The 16,658-nt window shown below is 34.0% G+C and overlaps 1 protein-coding gene and 1 non-coding gene across 2 annotated transcripts; one reads left to right on the forward strand and one right to left on the reverse strand.

Annotated features, from left to right (window-relative positions):
• Positions 1–5,854: 5,854 nt before the first annotated feature.
• Positions 5,855–6,016, reverse strand: LOC119840318. Its single transcript, XR_005288307.1, has one exon. It is a non-coding gene; the product is annotated as a U1 spliceosomal RNA (small nuclear RNA).
• Positions 6,017–13,491: 7,475 nt separating this feature from the next.
• On the forward strand, positions 13,492–14,307 carry LOC119840225 (ommochrome-binding protein-like). Its single transcript, XM_038366739.1, has one exon. It carries the CDS (start codon positions 13,492–13,494, stop codon positions 14,305–14,307), a length of 816 nt encoding a protein of 271 aa, XP_038222667.1.
• The last annotated feature ends 2,351 nt before the right edge of the window (positions 14,308–16,658 follow it).

Genomic DNA, 16,658 nt, shown 5'->3' on the forward strand with positions numbered 1-16,658 from the left:
TTTTTAAACTATTATTTATTTACATTCATTGTTAAAATATATTTACTGTGATTCGATATATTTAATGTGAAATCCTTAATTTAATGTTTTCATTAAACGCGTATATGCTATAAATTACAATTCCTTATAGTATACAATAATAACAAATTCATGTATAAATCATCGCATTTGGCATGTGTCTTTAATAAAAGCAGCAATATTTTCAAGAAAACAATATGTACTCAAATTTCAACATTTTTTTCATTTAATTTTTAGTTTTATAGCATTGAAATGCTTTTATAAATGAGATTTTTTTTTTACAGCAGATTACTGTGGCGGGTGGCCGAGAGGCTAGGCGTTGCTACGGTTAGGCAAGAAACGCGGGTTCGAATCTGGCCCCGTGATCGAATTTTTTCTATTCTTTCAAAAAATTTCTCATTTTCTTCATTGTTATCGACATAATTCTATCGACAAAGCGCATCACTACGCCCACAGCCACCAGACGTACATTTCACGGAACAATTTGTGAAAATTAAAGCTTATACCAAATTGTATGGCGCAAATCAGCGAATCATAGTGTTTGCACGAGTTTAGTTCGCAAACTTTAATGTTGCGTCAAATTATACGTATTGGATTTTATATTATGCTAACCTTATCTTAGTTTATTTTAAAACTAACTGCGCCCCGCGGTTTCACCCGCGTAAGTCCGTATCCCGTTGGAATGTCGGGATAAAAAGTTGCCTATATGTTATTCCAGTTGTCCAGCTGTCTACGTAGCAAATTTCATTGCAATCGGTTCGGTAGTTTTTGCGTGAAAGAGCAACAAACACACACATCTTTACAAACTTTCGCATTATACAAAGTATTCATTTATATTTGTTTTTACAAAATTTGTACTCTTTTAAAAATAAACTCAAGTTATATCTTCTGGACTTTCAAAAGCGCCAACAGTCTTAAACTCCCCCACCCCCTCCATTGGTTATTTTCCGCGGGTGAAACCGCGGGGCGCAGCTACTATTAGATATATTTTATATACTCGTTCATACATAATTTTCTTACAATTTCTATGACCATATCGTATCTATTAAAGATATAATGAAACAGCTAAATTTTGCTTTATACTAAATTTAACACGCGGGTCTCCGTTTAATCTAAACCCATTTTAAACATTACGCAGCGATCCACAAAGCCTGTGATCAATTAAACGGATCTATTTCGGTTTAATTGTTTGCCCTTAATTGATTTTCTATTTGAATATGTAAATCCGGGGATTACCAGCTTTTAGGTATAGCGGATTGTTATATTGGATGCTGTTTGTTTTCTCACGAAATCTTTAAGTTTAGATCATTCAAAATCTGTATCGGCATTTTGTTATCAAAGATATAGACTGTGAGAATTTAAGGCTGTCTACCACGCTGGTCAACTAAGGGTTTAATATTATGGTCCTGTTATCGTTGTTTATAATCTCTATATCTATACTAATATTATAAAACTGAAGATTTTGCTTTGTTTGTTTGTTTGAAGGCACTAATCTCAGGAACTACTAGTCCGATTTGAAAAATTATTTCAGTGTTAGATAGACCATTTATTGAGGAAAGCTATATATGTACCACGGGCAAAGACGAGGCTCACCGCTATTATATTATATTCACCATATTGATATTCAAAATATGGTGAAAAAATAATAATACATACATAGCCATATGTAAGACACCTAGGGATAGTAAAGTTGTCTGTTGGTGGAAACTCAAATCATTATCTATTCAATTAAACTTCCTTTTTGAGGCACTTTTGAAAATAAACATTATTCAAATTGGATCAATAGTTTCGGATCTTCATATTATCTCCTTCATACATCATCTTAATATATATAAATTACTTGTCACGTTGCTTGGGGTTGGACTCCTAAACTACTCAACCGATTGTAATCAAATTTGCACTCCATGTGCAGTTTGATCCGACTTAAAAGATAGGATATTATTTTAATTACGATAAAAGACTTTTTCCTTAGCCTTCCCAGTCCATTCCTTTATTCCTCTCTTCAATCCTTTCTTAAACCCTTCCCAAAAAGTCGACAATCCATTTGTAGAGATGAGGGTCTGCAATGGACCTTATGCCTCTCTATATGTACATGGGCGGCGGTAGCGCTTACCATCAAGCGTCCCACCAGCTCCATTGCCGACTGGGACATAAAAAAAATCGACTACCCGGAGCCCGGGCGTGCAGCTAGAACATATATATAATGCACGAATATCCTGGTACATAAATACATATACATTTTTATGTTACAGTACCAACATATCCATGTATTTATCACACATTCACAGCTAATGGTAATATATCAGTATTTCAGCAGCGTAATACATATTTGCAACGCACGTGGCTCTCTGTTTGATTTATGACCACAGATAAACCGCAATAAGCTCGTATCTCAATTCTTTTCAACAATAATTTATGATTAGTTTGAAATATTACAAGTATTCGTCGCTAATATAATAATATTTGATTTACAATAAGGTATGGAAATTACGTATACTGTTTTCTTTTTTTCATACGACGTAATTAATTAAATAGATAAGTAATATTTGGTAAATAAAAGGGATAGAAAGTATTTGACTATGAGACGGAATTCGAACCTACTTATTTAAATCATAGCAGACATACCTGATCACTCAAGATCCATTTATTTACTCCATAGTTTAAATGTACATAGGAGGGATAACACAGGTTTTTCTATACATTATATTTTTAAAATATTGAAAAATTGCATTGTCCGTTAAGAACTAATAAAATTGTTAACTTAGTTATCCTCATAATTCGACACCATGGTCAATACGATAACATAAGTTATCACTTGCCGTGATGACTTATACATAACCCTTGGATTTAAATAAAAACTCAAATGATCCAGAAAGTAAGAAATTATAGAGTTTCTTTCTTTCAAATGATCTAAATAATGTTCAAACTACAATCATTGAAAATATCGAGATGAAACTGATTTATTCTAGCAGTTTAAAGGTTTCACAATATACGAATTATCTCCCGCGACTTCGCACGAAATAAATTCGGAGTAGTTTAATAGGTTTTATTGTACATATAAACCTTTTTCTTGAATCACTCTATCCATTTAAAAAACTTAACCAAATACGTAAATTAGTCTTAAAGATCTACGCATACATACATAGGGTCAGAGGAAATTCGAGGCGAAGCGTGCTCGACTCCCACATCCAATCAATATAAATTTTTAAATTTGAACATTATATTTTTATCATATTGCTACATCGTAAACCGCTCCCAAGAAGGCTGATAATAATTCACGCTATATCCATTATTCAATCCAGTTGAGATTTTACAACAAAACAACAAGACTAACACAAGGTTGAAGGGAAAACTGTAACAACAAATAAGTTTTCCCGATGGAAACAGCTTCACCTGTACAAAGTTAAACATCCAATATTATTCTAGGTTTAATCTCACATTCTGAGTATCGGATCATGTTAGGCGACTTATAACTATGAAAATACTTAATTGAATTTCAACTGAGCCCTACTTATTTATAAATGCGAAAGTAACTCTGTTTGTCTGTCTGTTTTTTTCGCGCCTAATCTGCTAAAACGATTGAGATGAAATTTGGTACAAATGTAGTTCTAAAAGGACATAACATTTTTAAATCGGAAACCAATCCCAGAGGAATGTGAGCTATGCCCCCAGGACTGTGTATTTTTTTACCAAGCGAGCGAAGATGGGGGGGGACAAACCCGACTGCTTAAAATTAATTAACTGATTAGAGAAATACAAATTTCACAATATCTATACATAAATACATGCAAAATCAAAATAAAAACAACCTATGACACTCACAGATAACGGCTTTCTAGTCGTAAAATAATTTTCAAAATCGCTTCAGTAAATGCAAAGATAATCCCCTACATCGTCAAAAATGAATTCAACTTAAGATTTTTATAATATTTTATATATATATTAGATGAATATTCACGCACGTCATATATATAATATAAACAAAGATTAACAGTTTTCAATAAACAGATGTTTTGGTCATGTGAATAAAATGACATCAACCCATTTGCTCGGAGAATCGCGTGCTTCACATGCATAATATGCGATTGTACCAGAAGTTACAAATGTTAGCAATTCGTTTTATATTCATTATCTATTTTATTATTGCATTAGTCAGTAACAATTAGGCTAGATCATGTTTATTTATTAAAACATGCGTAAACAGTTGCGTTATATTCCAATATTTCAATATGATGGTCTAGTCGGATGGCCTTTTTCCAAAAATGCTCTATTGCTTTTGTATTTGAAAATTATTTGTTATGATCCTTTTTAAAGCACGCATGGGCACGAATTGGGCCAGCTCGCTCCGGTGAAGGTAACACATCCATACAGAATACCGGAATGAAATAGTAGTATGAGAATGCGACTGTGCTTCGTAAGTGGGGGAGTTCCTTATCGTCACCCTTCCCAGGCCATTTATTTATTCCTGTCATCAATCCTTTCCTCATTTCCTTTATAGCTGCTTAAAAGGCAACGCATACGCAGAGGCACTCGATGGTGATCGCTTACCAGACGAACACCAGCTCAGTTGCTCGCTATGACATAATAAATATATATTCGACACAGAAATCCAAACATCAGTGGTCAGTTACGTGTACTATCGGGTGTTCGTAGAGTATGTGATAGCACACTGAATGATTTTTTGAGACACAGTAGTTTATATAGGATTGGCTATAATAGTTGTATGGAAAAATGTCTCTTCACTACAATATATTATTAGTTTCCTTAATCTTGTGTTTAACATTTACATAAATCCTTATTTTACATCCACGTAATGTCAATTTATAATCCCTAAATATTAGCAGCTGAATATTGTGCTAGGTGATAAAATATATAATAAATAAGTTTCATAGTGCACAATCAGCCTTATGGACTGTGTTTGTTTACAATTGATCGAGAAACCACGGGATCCCATTAAAAGCTGACACGTGTGACATGTTGGAGTATTATCTTTATGAAATCCAATACAGATCTCATTAAATTTTAAATAAATGTAACATTCAACTACCTTTGATATTTCCCGGTCGTTATTCGTCAAAGGGATCAATTAAAAATATTCATTGGGAATGAAAAATATTGTAAAATTCGTTAAAACTTTTGTTGGATATGTCTACATATTTTCGACTTTTAAATCATGTATTAAAAATTGAAATCTCATCAAAATCAAAGATTTCTCAGTGAAATTATGTCTTACATATTCTGTAATAATCAAACTACCTTTTTCTGTAAACATAGTTATAGACTGATTTTAGATTGACATTGGATATGCATACAATTAAACACCGCTACAATACAATATTCATGATAAAATTAAAATTTTATCTTAAACAGCTTCTAAATATAAAAATATTTTCATACAAAAATATAATAGCAACTCATTATAATAAAACCGCTTAGTAAATTTGAATAGAAACGGGCATTACGAGGTTCTAACCCGCCATTAACACAATAATGTGAATTATTCTTTGTTAACGGACATCTTGGATGTCTAATATCTGGAAATTCTCAAAGGTTTATATAAGGAGCATTAAATTTGAATACAATATTATTCCCTTCAAGGCGTTTATTGTTAATGTCCATGTTAATAAGGGTTTAGATGGAAGGGAATAACAATAAATTTTTATATTTTGTAAGCCAATGAATGCGATATTCTTTCTTATACGGTAATTTAATAGTGAAAAAACATCTGAAATCGGTCCAGTAGCTCTTGAGATAATCGCAATCAAACAAATTAATTCTTACATTAGTACACAATAACGTAGCGAAATATTTAACTTCGCTTCTAGTGTTTCAATAAGGGGGACGGCGCGTACGCAGTCCCCACTACCAAAAATTACGCGTCCGAGTTATCCACATTAGGGATAATCGCAGAGGTCAACCCCGCCGCAGTGCAATGGTGGAGCCTCGCTCTGGGGGAACCGCCTTGCTGATCACGGTGTCCCCTACGCCAGGTAAGTATGATTTTGTTACGTTTCGCTACCTTCTTGTAACTTCTGTACGTTATATCAATAGCGCGATTTAGATCTAACGTAACGCAAGTGGCGCCATCTATGTTAGAACACTATAAACGACTGAAAGTTCGCCAAAAGCTCATTGACCCTGATTTTACTGGCTAGAAAATATTATAGACACGTTGATCTTAACTTACATTCTTCAGTATTTTATAATGTTTAAATGCAAATAGGAAGATTCTGGGCTTACTATCTAACTATGTATAAAAACAAACACATATTTTTGTTTGTTTACGATGTGACGGTTATTCCATAGTTTAATCTCGCCACGAAGTATAATGTTCCACTTGCACACTTCCACACACTATTATATACTTCAGAATTCGTATAAAACGAGTAAAAATATCATGTTTTATTCCATTCTAGCGAGTTTTATACAACTCGCAACTTCCACGACGTTGCAACCCAATTTCCAAAGCGTCAAGTTTGCAACTCAAACTGCACTTACCTATATTTTGTTTCTTCTAGTTTCACTAAAGTTTAATTTACTGCGTTTCTGTTTTAAATTAAATTTGGAATGTAGGTATTTCTCTTTTTCTCCGTTTTTCTTTTTAACCTTATGTCCTGAAGAGTGGTTTAAAACGTAATGGAATAAAAATATGGATGTTGCGACTTGCGACGGTAACGATGAGATCTCAAAAAAATCCTTAAACGACATCTGACAGAGGAATCAAAGGTTTGTATGTATTTTTATGTACCGATTTCTCTAACTGTAATGATTTCATAACCGATTTTCTCGTTTTGTTTTTGTGTTCCATTTATTATTATTATAACATTAATTTTACTCTAACTTCCATTAAGATTTAATCGATTCGGTAGTTTTCAAGATTAAATAAAGAACTCGCACAACCTTTATACACTACGATGAAACACACCTTAACATCAAGCGAATGCTGAAATTAAGTCGTTACTTGTGGCTTCAGGCTTTCCACTTATTATTCTTTATGGATGTCAACAGATCTCCAAAGTGCCTCCTCCCTCCGGAAATTAGTGCACACAAATATAGCTCTTTTATCAATGCATTATAAGGTACATTTCGCCGTGAATATAGAACATATTTCAGTGCGATCGTATTTCGTTTGCGTTCTTCTAAGCTCGCGTAGGATTTTCAATAAAAATGTCTTATTCACTGAATTCAGGAGTTTCAGCAATTATATGTGGTGGGAAGTTGTCACTTGTGAAACATTTTTCAGCTAAAATGTACGATTTATTTCAGCGGTAAATTCAATGATAATTTGTAAGTAAATATGCAACAAAATTAAATTTTGGTGTCAGATTTTTTTTATAAAAGTTAACTTTTATATATTTTATTTAAAAGGTACATAAAACAAGGAAAAATCATTTAAATTATTACCCGTCTGTCTATTAGTTTTATCCGGTTTCTTATATTGATGTATTAGTTAAAAATAAAAAAATAATAAATAATATTGCTCCTAAAGATTTATGCTATAGGAGTTAAAAGTTATTTTCACTTATAATTACAAGTCTCTCACAACCCGCAGGCTAGAATGATAAACACCACCACCACACTAAACTCACAAAGACTTATGTCTTTAACGTACAAGGTATGAGCTAATGACGAAGATAACCATGAAAGTCGTATGCTATATACTTATCTATATAAATTAAACTTATATCTATAGTATACACCACCGACCTATACGATTTCTATGTATTATTTCGTTGTTTTGGTTGCCTGGGAGAGATGGCTCTGTAGCCATAAGGACGCCTATTGTGCAACTTGTATTTTTTAGTCTGTGCTTTTGAATTATTTCCTATTGGTGTGTACAATAAAGTTTTATTCATTCATTCATTCATTCAAAGTCATGAAGTATTGTTTTTTATAACAGAATTGTCAAAGGAGTTGGCCTAGTCAATTTTAGTTAAATGAGCAGCAGAGCATTACCAATTATAATCTATGTAACGATTCGTATTCTGCAGAAATTAATCCTTATTGTTTTAGTTTTCTACATGCATTGCAGTGGTGTCGATGAAACAATTCTCAGTGTTGCCAACGAAAATATCTCATGACATAAACTTCCCATTGCAATTTAGTTGCGATTCGATGGAATTCGATTGTATTACAATGGAATGCTTAGCAGACTACCAAAACTGTCAAACCATTCCGACACGTAAGACACACAAGTATGTGTAGGTTAGCAGACTTAGGCTTTTGGTAGGTTGCTTGATGGTTGTTGACAAACTTTGAAGGATATGAGATAGGGAAAGGATTCACGAAGGAGTAAATGAAAGTACTGGAAAGAGTAAAGAAAGGTTTTCAACTATATCTCAGTATAAGCTACTTTATCATCTTCGTCCAAGTATTGCAGACGAAGTTACATATTGTAAATAAATAAACAATGTTAAATAAACGTTTAGAAATTAAAAACTTTTAAACCGATTTTAAACGCGATTTATTCATTATATTATTAGCCCAACGTTTCGAACACTTCACAACGAGCGTGGTGGAACACTATAGCGAGCGTGGTCACAGGGAGACCCAGTCGTTTAAGTCTTTAATTTCTAAATGTATAATACTCGCGTAAAATCAAACACAAGAAAATATTAAATAAACGTGTTAGAACAGTAATATCGATTGCGGGGAGGTATGAAGGTATGAGGGAAAATTAGGGCAGTGTGATTCGAGTGCGTAAAGCTTAGGGTTGTGTGAATAAATTTATTTTTAACCGACAGCCAAAAACGTAGGTACTTCACAATGTATTCTTGATGATCAACCGAGTTGGATGACGTGGAATTAATTATTGCTAAATTTAAAATTTAAATACAATTGATATAGTATTTTATACGATACAAATGGACCCGGAGTATGTAGATTTGACGCTACTTCAATTTTGTATTTACTTATATGTTTCGAAAGCACAAGCATACAAATAAAAAAGGGAAACGATTCACTCAGTAGAACGTTCAGAGCTAACAAACTCAGAAAAAATGCAGTCAAATTGACCGAGTTTTTTAAAGTCAGTTGAAAATATATGTATGTCTTATCTAAATCAATAAATTTCGCACATACATGGTATAAATATCGATTTAATTATTTACCTGTAAGTTTATTTGTATTTTAGGATAAATAAATAAATTATTTTCATATAAATATATAAACAAAATCCTTGAGAAGCTGAAATAAGGAATGGAATTATGCGTACCGCTGCCGGATAGCACGGGCAGTATATTAAGAAATATTATATTTTCATTACCTGTTTTTAAAAGAAGTGTCTAAATTATGTCACCTCACTATTGTATATGGATATAGATAAATCCCATTAATATTATAAATGCGAAAGTTTGTGAGGATGGATGCATGTGTAAGTGTATGATTGTTACTCTTTCACTCAAAAACAACTGAACCTATTGCAATCAAATTTGACACGTAGATAGCTGGACAACAGGAATAACACATAGGCAACTTTTTATCGGGATATTCCTACGGGATACAGACTTACCCGTGTGAAATCGCGGGGCGCAAATAGTCATACATATGTAAATATATGCCCTTACACATAATATCAACCTAGGAATTTCAATCTTAATCCGTTGTTAACAACATAACGCTTAATAAATAAAGATCACTATTATATAAACCTCTAAAATATAAAGTATACAATCAAATCCGACTCACACCTGACCAAAACCCTATTGTGTACGTGTAATGCGCGTGTGTGGGTGGACGCAAATGGCGCAAACAGATATAAAATGTCTGAAATTTTACACTTGGCTTAGTGCGCTGGCATTACCATTTAAAATAGAGTACTTGTACGTTTTATCACGCTATTTACAGGGTACGTAGCTACAGACTTTTGCTATTTTTGCAAGGTTAATTTTAAGGGTATATGTAAAGATTTGAGATTACTATACCTTAGCTAGGTTCACTCGTGTGGTACCTGGTTGAAATGTAGCCTTTGTGTTTATATAATCTGTCTCTGTACCAAATTTAATTTAGATCCTATAAAAGATTGTTGTGTGAAAGAGAACAATCCATAAGGTCTAACCCGCGGCGTCACGCGCGCGGTACCCGAAAGAAACCTATGTTCTAACCCAGACTTTAATCTGTCTGCGAACCAAATTACATACAGATATGAAGCTGTTTTCGTATGAAAGAGTAACAAACATCCATTTATCCATACTTACAAATATGGTATTTATAACATTATTAGGATACTAATTTCTGTGTAATGTGATCCTATCGAAAGCTGTATTTAAAGTATATTTTACAATCACTTCTAAATGCATGAACAAACTTTCATGAAATGTCGAAGCTATTTTAGTTCAGGTAATACATAAATGTATCTTTGTGGATAATAAATAGCTTATTCAGAATAATAATTAATTATATCAATTGGAGTTCTGTATATATATAGTTCTATTTTGCGTACCATTTAACTTTTATTAATAACAGCTGATATTATTTTTCAGCGAGCAAACATAACCTATTACTTAAACTCACTCCAGTAGTTTATAAACAATTAAATGAAATAAAACAATCCTTATTCAATTCAAAATTGATATTGAAATAGAAAAATCTTATCTAATAAATAAATAACATAAATAAATCACCATAAAAATATGATGACATTGTCTCTGAATTCAAACATTTCGTATTACTCTGTGCACATGCACTCAGACCTGCATTGCTTGAATCTACACAAACAAACATACAAATAATGCTTCGTTAGCAATGTAATCCGTGTGATGTTTAACACCCCCTCTTTTTCTATGTAATTATACATATAAACCTTCCTCTTGAAACACTTTATATATTAAAAAAACCTCATCAAAATCTATTGCGTAAGGTTAAAAGATCTAAGCATACAGACACACAGACGGCGGAAGACGGCTTTGGTTTATAATATGCACAGCAGCACACACACAACAGTATACACTTGCTAGAAAGAAATCAATTAAACAGATGCAACTTTAATGAATGAATAATCAGACATTCTTCACAACCATGACCCAATAAAAATAAATTTATGACAAATTTTATACAAAATAGTAATATTTTTAACAAACTTAAAAGATTCCGATTTCCACTTTTTATTGTGGGAGTCGAGCACGCTTCGGCACGAATTGGGCCAGCTCGCACCGGGGAAGTACCACACCCTCACAGAAAACCGGCGTGAAATAGTGGCATGCCACTGTGTTTCGTACGGTGAGTGGGGGAGCCGGAGGCCCATTTCCTTTTCCTCACCCATCCCAGTCCACTCCTTCTTTCCAGACTTTGATCCTTTCCTTTTCCCTTATCCCATAAAAGCGGGCAGCACATTCGTAGAGGCACTACCTTTGCGAATGTTCATGGGCGGTGGTGATCGCTTACCATCAGGCGAACCACCAGCTCAGTTGCCCGCTATGACATAAAAAAAAAAAAAAAAAAAAAAAAAAAAAAAAAAAAAACTTTAATTCCATAAAACAAAAACATTTACACAACAAAACGTACTCACACTGACAAAAAGCACTTCGCAAAACAAGCAAATCGTTCAATCTGGCTCCAATCACTAAGCTGTCAATACTGCAGTTTGTTTTATAAAGACACCGTATCAGCATACTGAATACTGCCGCTGAGACATTGGGAATGCACACGTGCCGTAAACAAAGCAATCTAACTTCACTGTATAAGTTCGACCGTGTTTACACCGTACTGTAATTCACAATAAGTTTCAATATAATAGCGGGCTAGTGAGCTGGTGGTCCGCCTGGTAAGCGATCAAGGCAGGAATGCCCTGGGAAGAGTGCGGAAAAGGATATGGGTCTCCAGTTCCCGGCTCACCGAAAGATCAGTATCATGCTACTATTTCAGGTGGATCTTCTGTGGGGTGGTCCTTCCTCGACCTTCCTCGATGCCCCAATTCGTGCCGAAACGTGCTCGATTTCAACACTTATATAGCAAATGACGAACCCTTATGGAAATAAAATAGACTACGTATTACACGTAGTAATATAATATCATAAATAAAAGATGAGTATTGCTTTTCATAAAGAAGCCAATAGTTGCACAAAATATATTCAACTTATTTAACCTTCCTTCACAACCTATAAAACAATATGAAAAACTAGCATGAATTACTGTTAAGATACTATTTAATGTATATTTTGAATCAATACCCTTTGGTTTACCATAAAACCATAGTCCCGAATGCTGTTTTCCAAAGTCTAAGTTAGAACTAGACTTTTATTTGTTAAAACAAGATTGGCATATTGTATTTTCATTGATTTAATTCATTCATTATATTACGTTTCCAGTGGGGTCACTGAAATATGACATAACATGTCATTATAATGAACAAATAATAATAATGACATTTTATGTATAACACTCGCGTAAAATCAAACGCAGGAAATTACAGCATTCGATTATTTATGTATTAAATGATGCTTATGTCAACCCATAAGCCTTTGTAGTAATACTTACCGAGGTCAAAGTACAACTTCCATAATACGTCATCGAATAGGTGTGTATACGACCCTATATATCTATTCATTATTAGCCTACTAACCATTCATTTATTGCAGAGTCCAATTTTCTCCATACATCATCAAAACGAGTATGACAGTGTATGATATATCAACCTTAATTCTCAAAGCCATTTACTGCGGTCAAAGTCCAACTTCCAGAACACTACATGGATAATAATTCCGCTTCAGTGCAAGCAGCAGCCAGCGTGTTATTCGATCAGTAGCACGCCCTAACTCGCACGTAACACATCGATCTGACTTTAGTATACATTATTGACTAGTTCATTTTGTTATGTTTACACTCGATCAATTACAAAGGCATGCTGATATGTGTTTGGCTTATAATGTAGCGTGGAAACGCAATTGGAAAAGGTATTTGGTTTAAAGCGAAATACGTTTGGAAATCAAATTAGGGGCATTCAAGTTTGAATCTGGTGGGTTTAGTAACACTAGTATGGGAAAATGACGGCGCTACACGACCTATTGACCTATTGAATTAGTACTGCTTTAAGTCGTCACGGGAATCCCCCTGTCTATGATAAGTTCTATTATCAATTACTTTAATTAGATAATCTAAAAGACATCGCGACTTAAATCAAACTTATCCAAAGTAATCAACCACTGAGTCAACGAATCATCCAATAATTCATCGTTCATATAGTTTACATTCACAGAATGATTTACAAGTTACTAATAATGTGTTTGTAAACATAATGGTTCACACGGCTGCATTGTAATTTTAGTTCGAACATCGCGGAGTACAGACGAGTGACGTTATTGGACGTTGATTCGTTAAATTTTATACAGTTTTAATTTTATCTTTATTTTTACACTGGAGACTTTTATTTTACACTTTTACACGCGTTACAATTCATCGAAATAGAGGGATTCTCAATTGCTACAATACGTCTAAAGTTAAAGAGACTCGGAGACCGTTTAAGGAAATCTATCAGACATGGCCGTAAAACTATTAATTCTCATCTTATTGGTCAGAGAAAACACGTCAGAACATTGCGACGTGCAATCTGAGGAATCGAATAAACGGTGCTTTGTGAAGCAGACGCTGGCTACACTACCCCACAGTCCGAACCAATTAGCTGTCGACAAACTAACTAACACACTTTACTTCAGTTTCGACGCGGGCCAGGGCGAGTACCTCCCGGCTGCACTCCAACTTGACACCAAAAGGCTGACCGTTTTGAAAGGAGTCAAGGACGCTTTTGCCATGGCGAGCGACGAAGAGAACGGCGAAGTATACTTCGGCGGCAGTCACGGCATTTACAGATACAATCCGACATTGAGAACACTGAAGCGCCTCCTCGTAAAAAACTTGGATATCTGGTGGCTGGTGTTGAAAAAACGATTGTACTTTATCAGATTCCCAAGTTTGAAAGCGTATTTCTACGCGAACAGGTCCGTGAATGGGGTGTATAAGCTAAACAATTATACAGTAAATCAATTCGTATTTGACTCTGAAGACAATATTTTCTTCATCAACGGTTCTGGGCTGTTCGGAATAAAGAATAACGATACCTCGCCGATACTGCTCAGAGATTACCCAAGGTTCCTCGGCATGGCCATTGACAACTCGAGTCACGTATATTTGTGTAGTGAGAACAGTATCTATGTTATAAGTAGAATTGTGCAAAAAGTGAAGAAAATCGTGAGCGTCGCTGGCGTGCTGGGGATTTGCTTTGATAGAGATAACAATCTCATTTATTCAGACTCCCACGAATTGGTGCGGCTGATGCCTGTGTTTAGTAAAAATTAAATGGTTTTATTATAATAAATTAATTGCTAGACGTTCTATTTCCTTGTATTTTATCCAAAAGAAACTATAAGGGACGAATGTAAACTGTACGTGAATTTATTATACAACGATTCCGAAAATGGCAAGTCTTCAGTCATTTTGACGCTGTTCAATTAATTTTTCACACGAGAGCGCAGGTATACATTAATAAATATATCTACCTAACTCCAATTAGTAAGGTGTAAAATAAATTTACAATTATAGGTACTACTATATGTGATTACTATTTAGAAATAATTCCGTAAAATTTATATACATCATCTCATATTTTCTAATTACCACCTTTGTTAAGTGGTTAACGCGTGAGCGTAGAACCGAGTGATTCTAGGTTCGATTCCCGGTAGGGACGCACAATAAATTACTCGGTCTGGCAGAATAAACGGTCTTCATACAAAGCATCTAACAAATCTTTCTTCGACACGCGTTCCAGCATAATCTACGCCAATTAGCGAAATGTGTTCACCCATCAACTCCGCTTAATTTCCAAATTGAAATTGTCCAAATACCATGTTAATTCGTTACGTACATCGCTTACTAATGTTTGTTTGTCGAAACTTGTTCAATTATACAGCAGCCTGTTAACCGACTTGGGAAAAGGCGCAACTTATGAACTAGATGCTACAGTGGAGCTTTAGTTGTTATAATGCCAAAGTGACTAAGTACGTTTTATATTGTGATATAAAAACTATTGTTTCATATTTAATGCCGGTTTGACAATTATATATCGCTAGAGGTATACATTCTTACGTCAGGTATTTGCCTTTATATACTAAATATTATAATTATGAAACAAAATCACTGTAGACAGTGTAGCTGTAGACAGTGTAGCTGTGTAGCTACAGAAGTATCTTAAGTATCTTAAAACTGCCCAATGGTTTTGGAATTATTCTTAAGATAGAGTAATAATATGCATTTAACGCCATTTAAATAAGATACGTAAATCCTCTCAACAGGAAACCTCAGTCTCAATCTGAATTGAACCGCAATCACGCTGACGGATTATGTTTAATTAGCTTAGAATGAGGCTTACACGTGTCTCGATTAATGGTCACTATAATATCAGATTGGATTGTATTGCTGATTATTTAGTACAGGTAAGTACATACATATGAATCCTACTGTTATTATAAACGCTAAAAAATTGTAAGTATGGATGGATGGTGTTTGTTACTCTTTCACGCGAAAACAGCTTATCGTATCTATATGAAATTTGGTACAGAGATAGATTATAGTCTGGATCACATGGGCTATTTTTACCCGGGTATCACACGAGTGACGCCGCGGGTTACAGTTTGTTCAGACTTAAGATAAACTACTTATTTACCCTGTATTTTTGTATCTGAATCCTTCAGACTCGATTTTGACCCACTTTGAATGGATAGATTTTATTCAAACTTTCTACATTTATCGAGGATCGGTGATAATACAAATAATTCCATGAGCCTATCTTAGTATCTTAATAAGGATCACCAGGATTAAATAATTTCCCTTTGTATTACCCTCATTATTACTATACTTTTGCCACTATGAAATTCATGTATCATCAATAATATCAATAATAAAATTCAACAAGATAATATTATCATTCATCATCAATAATAAAATTCAACAAGATAATATGTCAAAAATAAGACATATATATTAATGACATAGAGTACAGAAAATAACGGTACAGAGTTAAAAAAGCAATCAATATTACAATTTTTTTCCACTTTTACATGTATTTGCGCGCAGAATTTTCCGTTTATTTAAAATCCTAAACGTGCGATGTTAGTTCTACGGACGTATTTTATGAACACGTATAAGCCATTATGAAAGCCGTTGAGCGAACGCGGTTTTGTGCTAAAAGCGCGGAAATATTACAGATACAGAATACTGAGTATATTGTGTGGCCAGATATGCAAATGGTTTCACAGATAATTTCTAAACATTTTTTTGTGAATAGGGACGTATATAAAACAGAAAGGCTTGTGTGAAACGCACTGTTTTAAGGTCCCAATATATATGTTACTAGCTTCCCGCCCGCGGCTTCGCCCGCCTCCGTGTTGTTCTTATCTTCGAAACCTTCACTAGACTATTCAGACACCAATACTGTGATTATAAAAAACAGACCAGCCATTCTCTTCTTTTAGCGAGACTAACGAACAGCAATTGATATTTATATATAAGAAGATAATTTTAATATTCGTTGAATAATAACTAAAATTATTTTATGTTTATTCGTTATTATCTACACTATGTTTTATTAACTAACTACCCCTCTCGAATTATCTGAAAATCATATCTAAATATTGTATATCTCTTAGAATTTA

This window comes from Zerene cesonia, chromosome 5, assembly GCF_012273895.1.
Source record: "Zerene cesonia ecotype Mississippi chromosome 5, Zerene_cesonia_1.1, whole genome shotgun sequence".
NCBI lineage: Eukaryota > Metazoa > Arthropoda > Insecta > Lepidoptera > Pieridae > Zerene > Zerene cesonia.

Coding starts and splice junctions, on each gene's coding strand:
- LOC119840225 (XM_038366739.1), top strand. CDS start 13,492: ATGGCCGTAAAACTATTAATTCTCATCTTATTGGTCAGAGAAAACACG.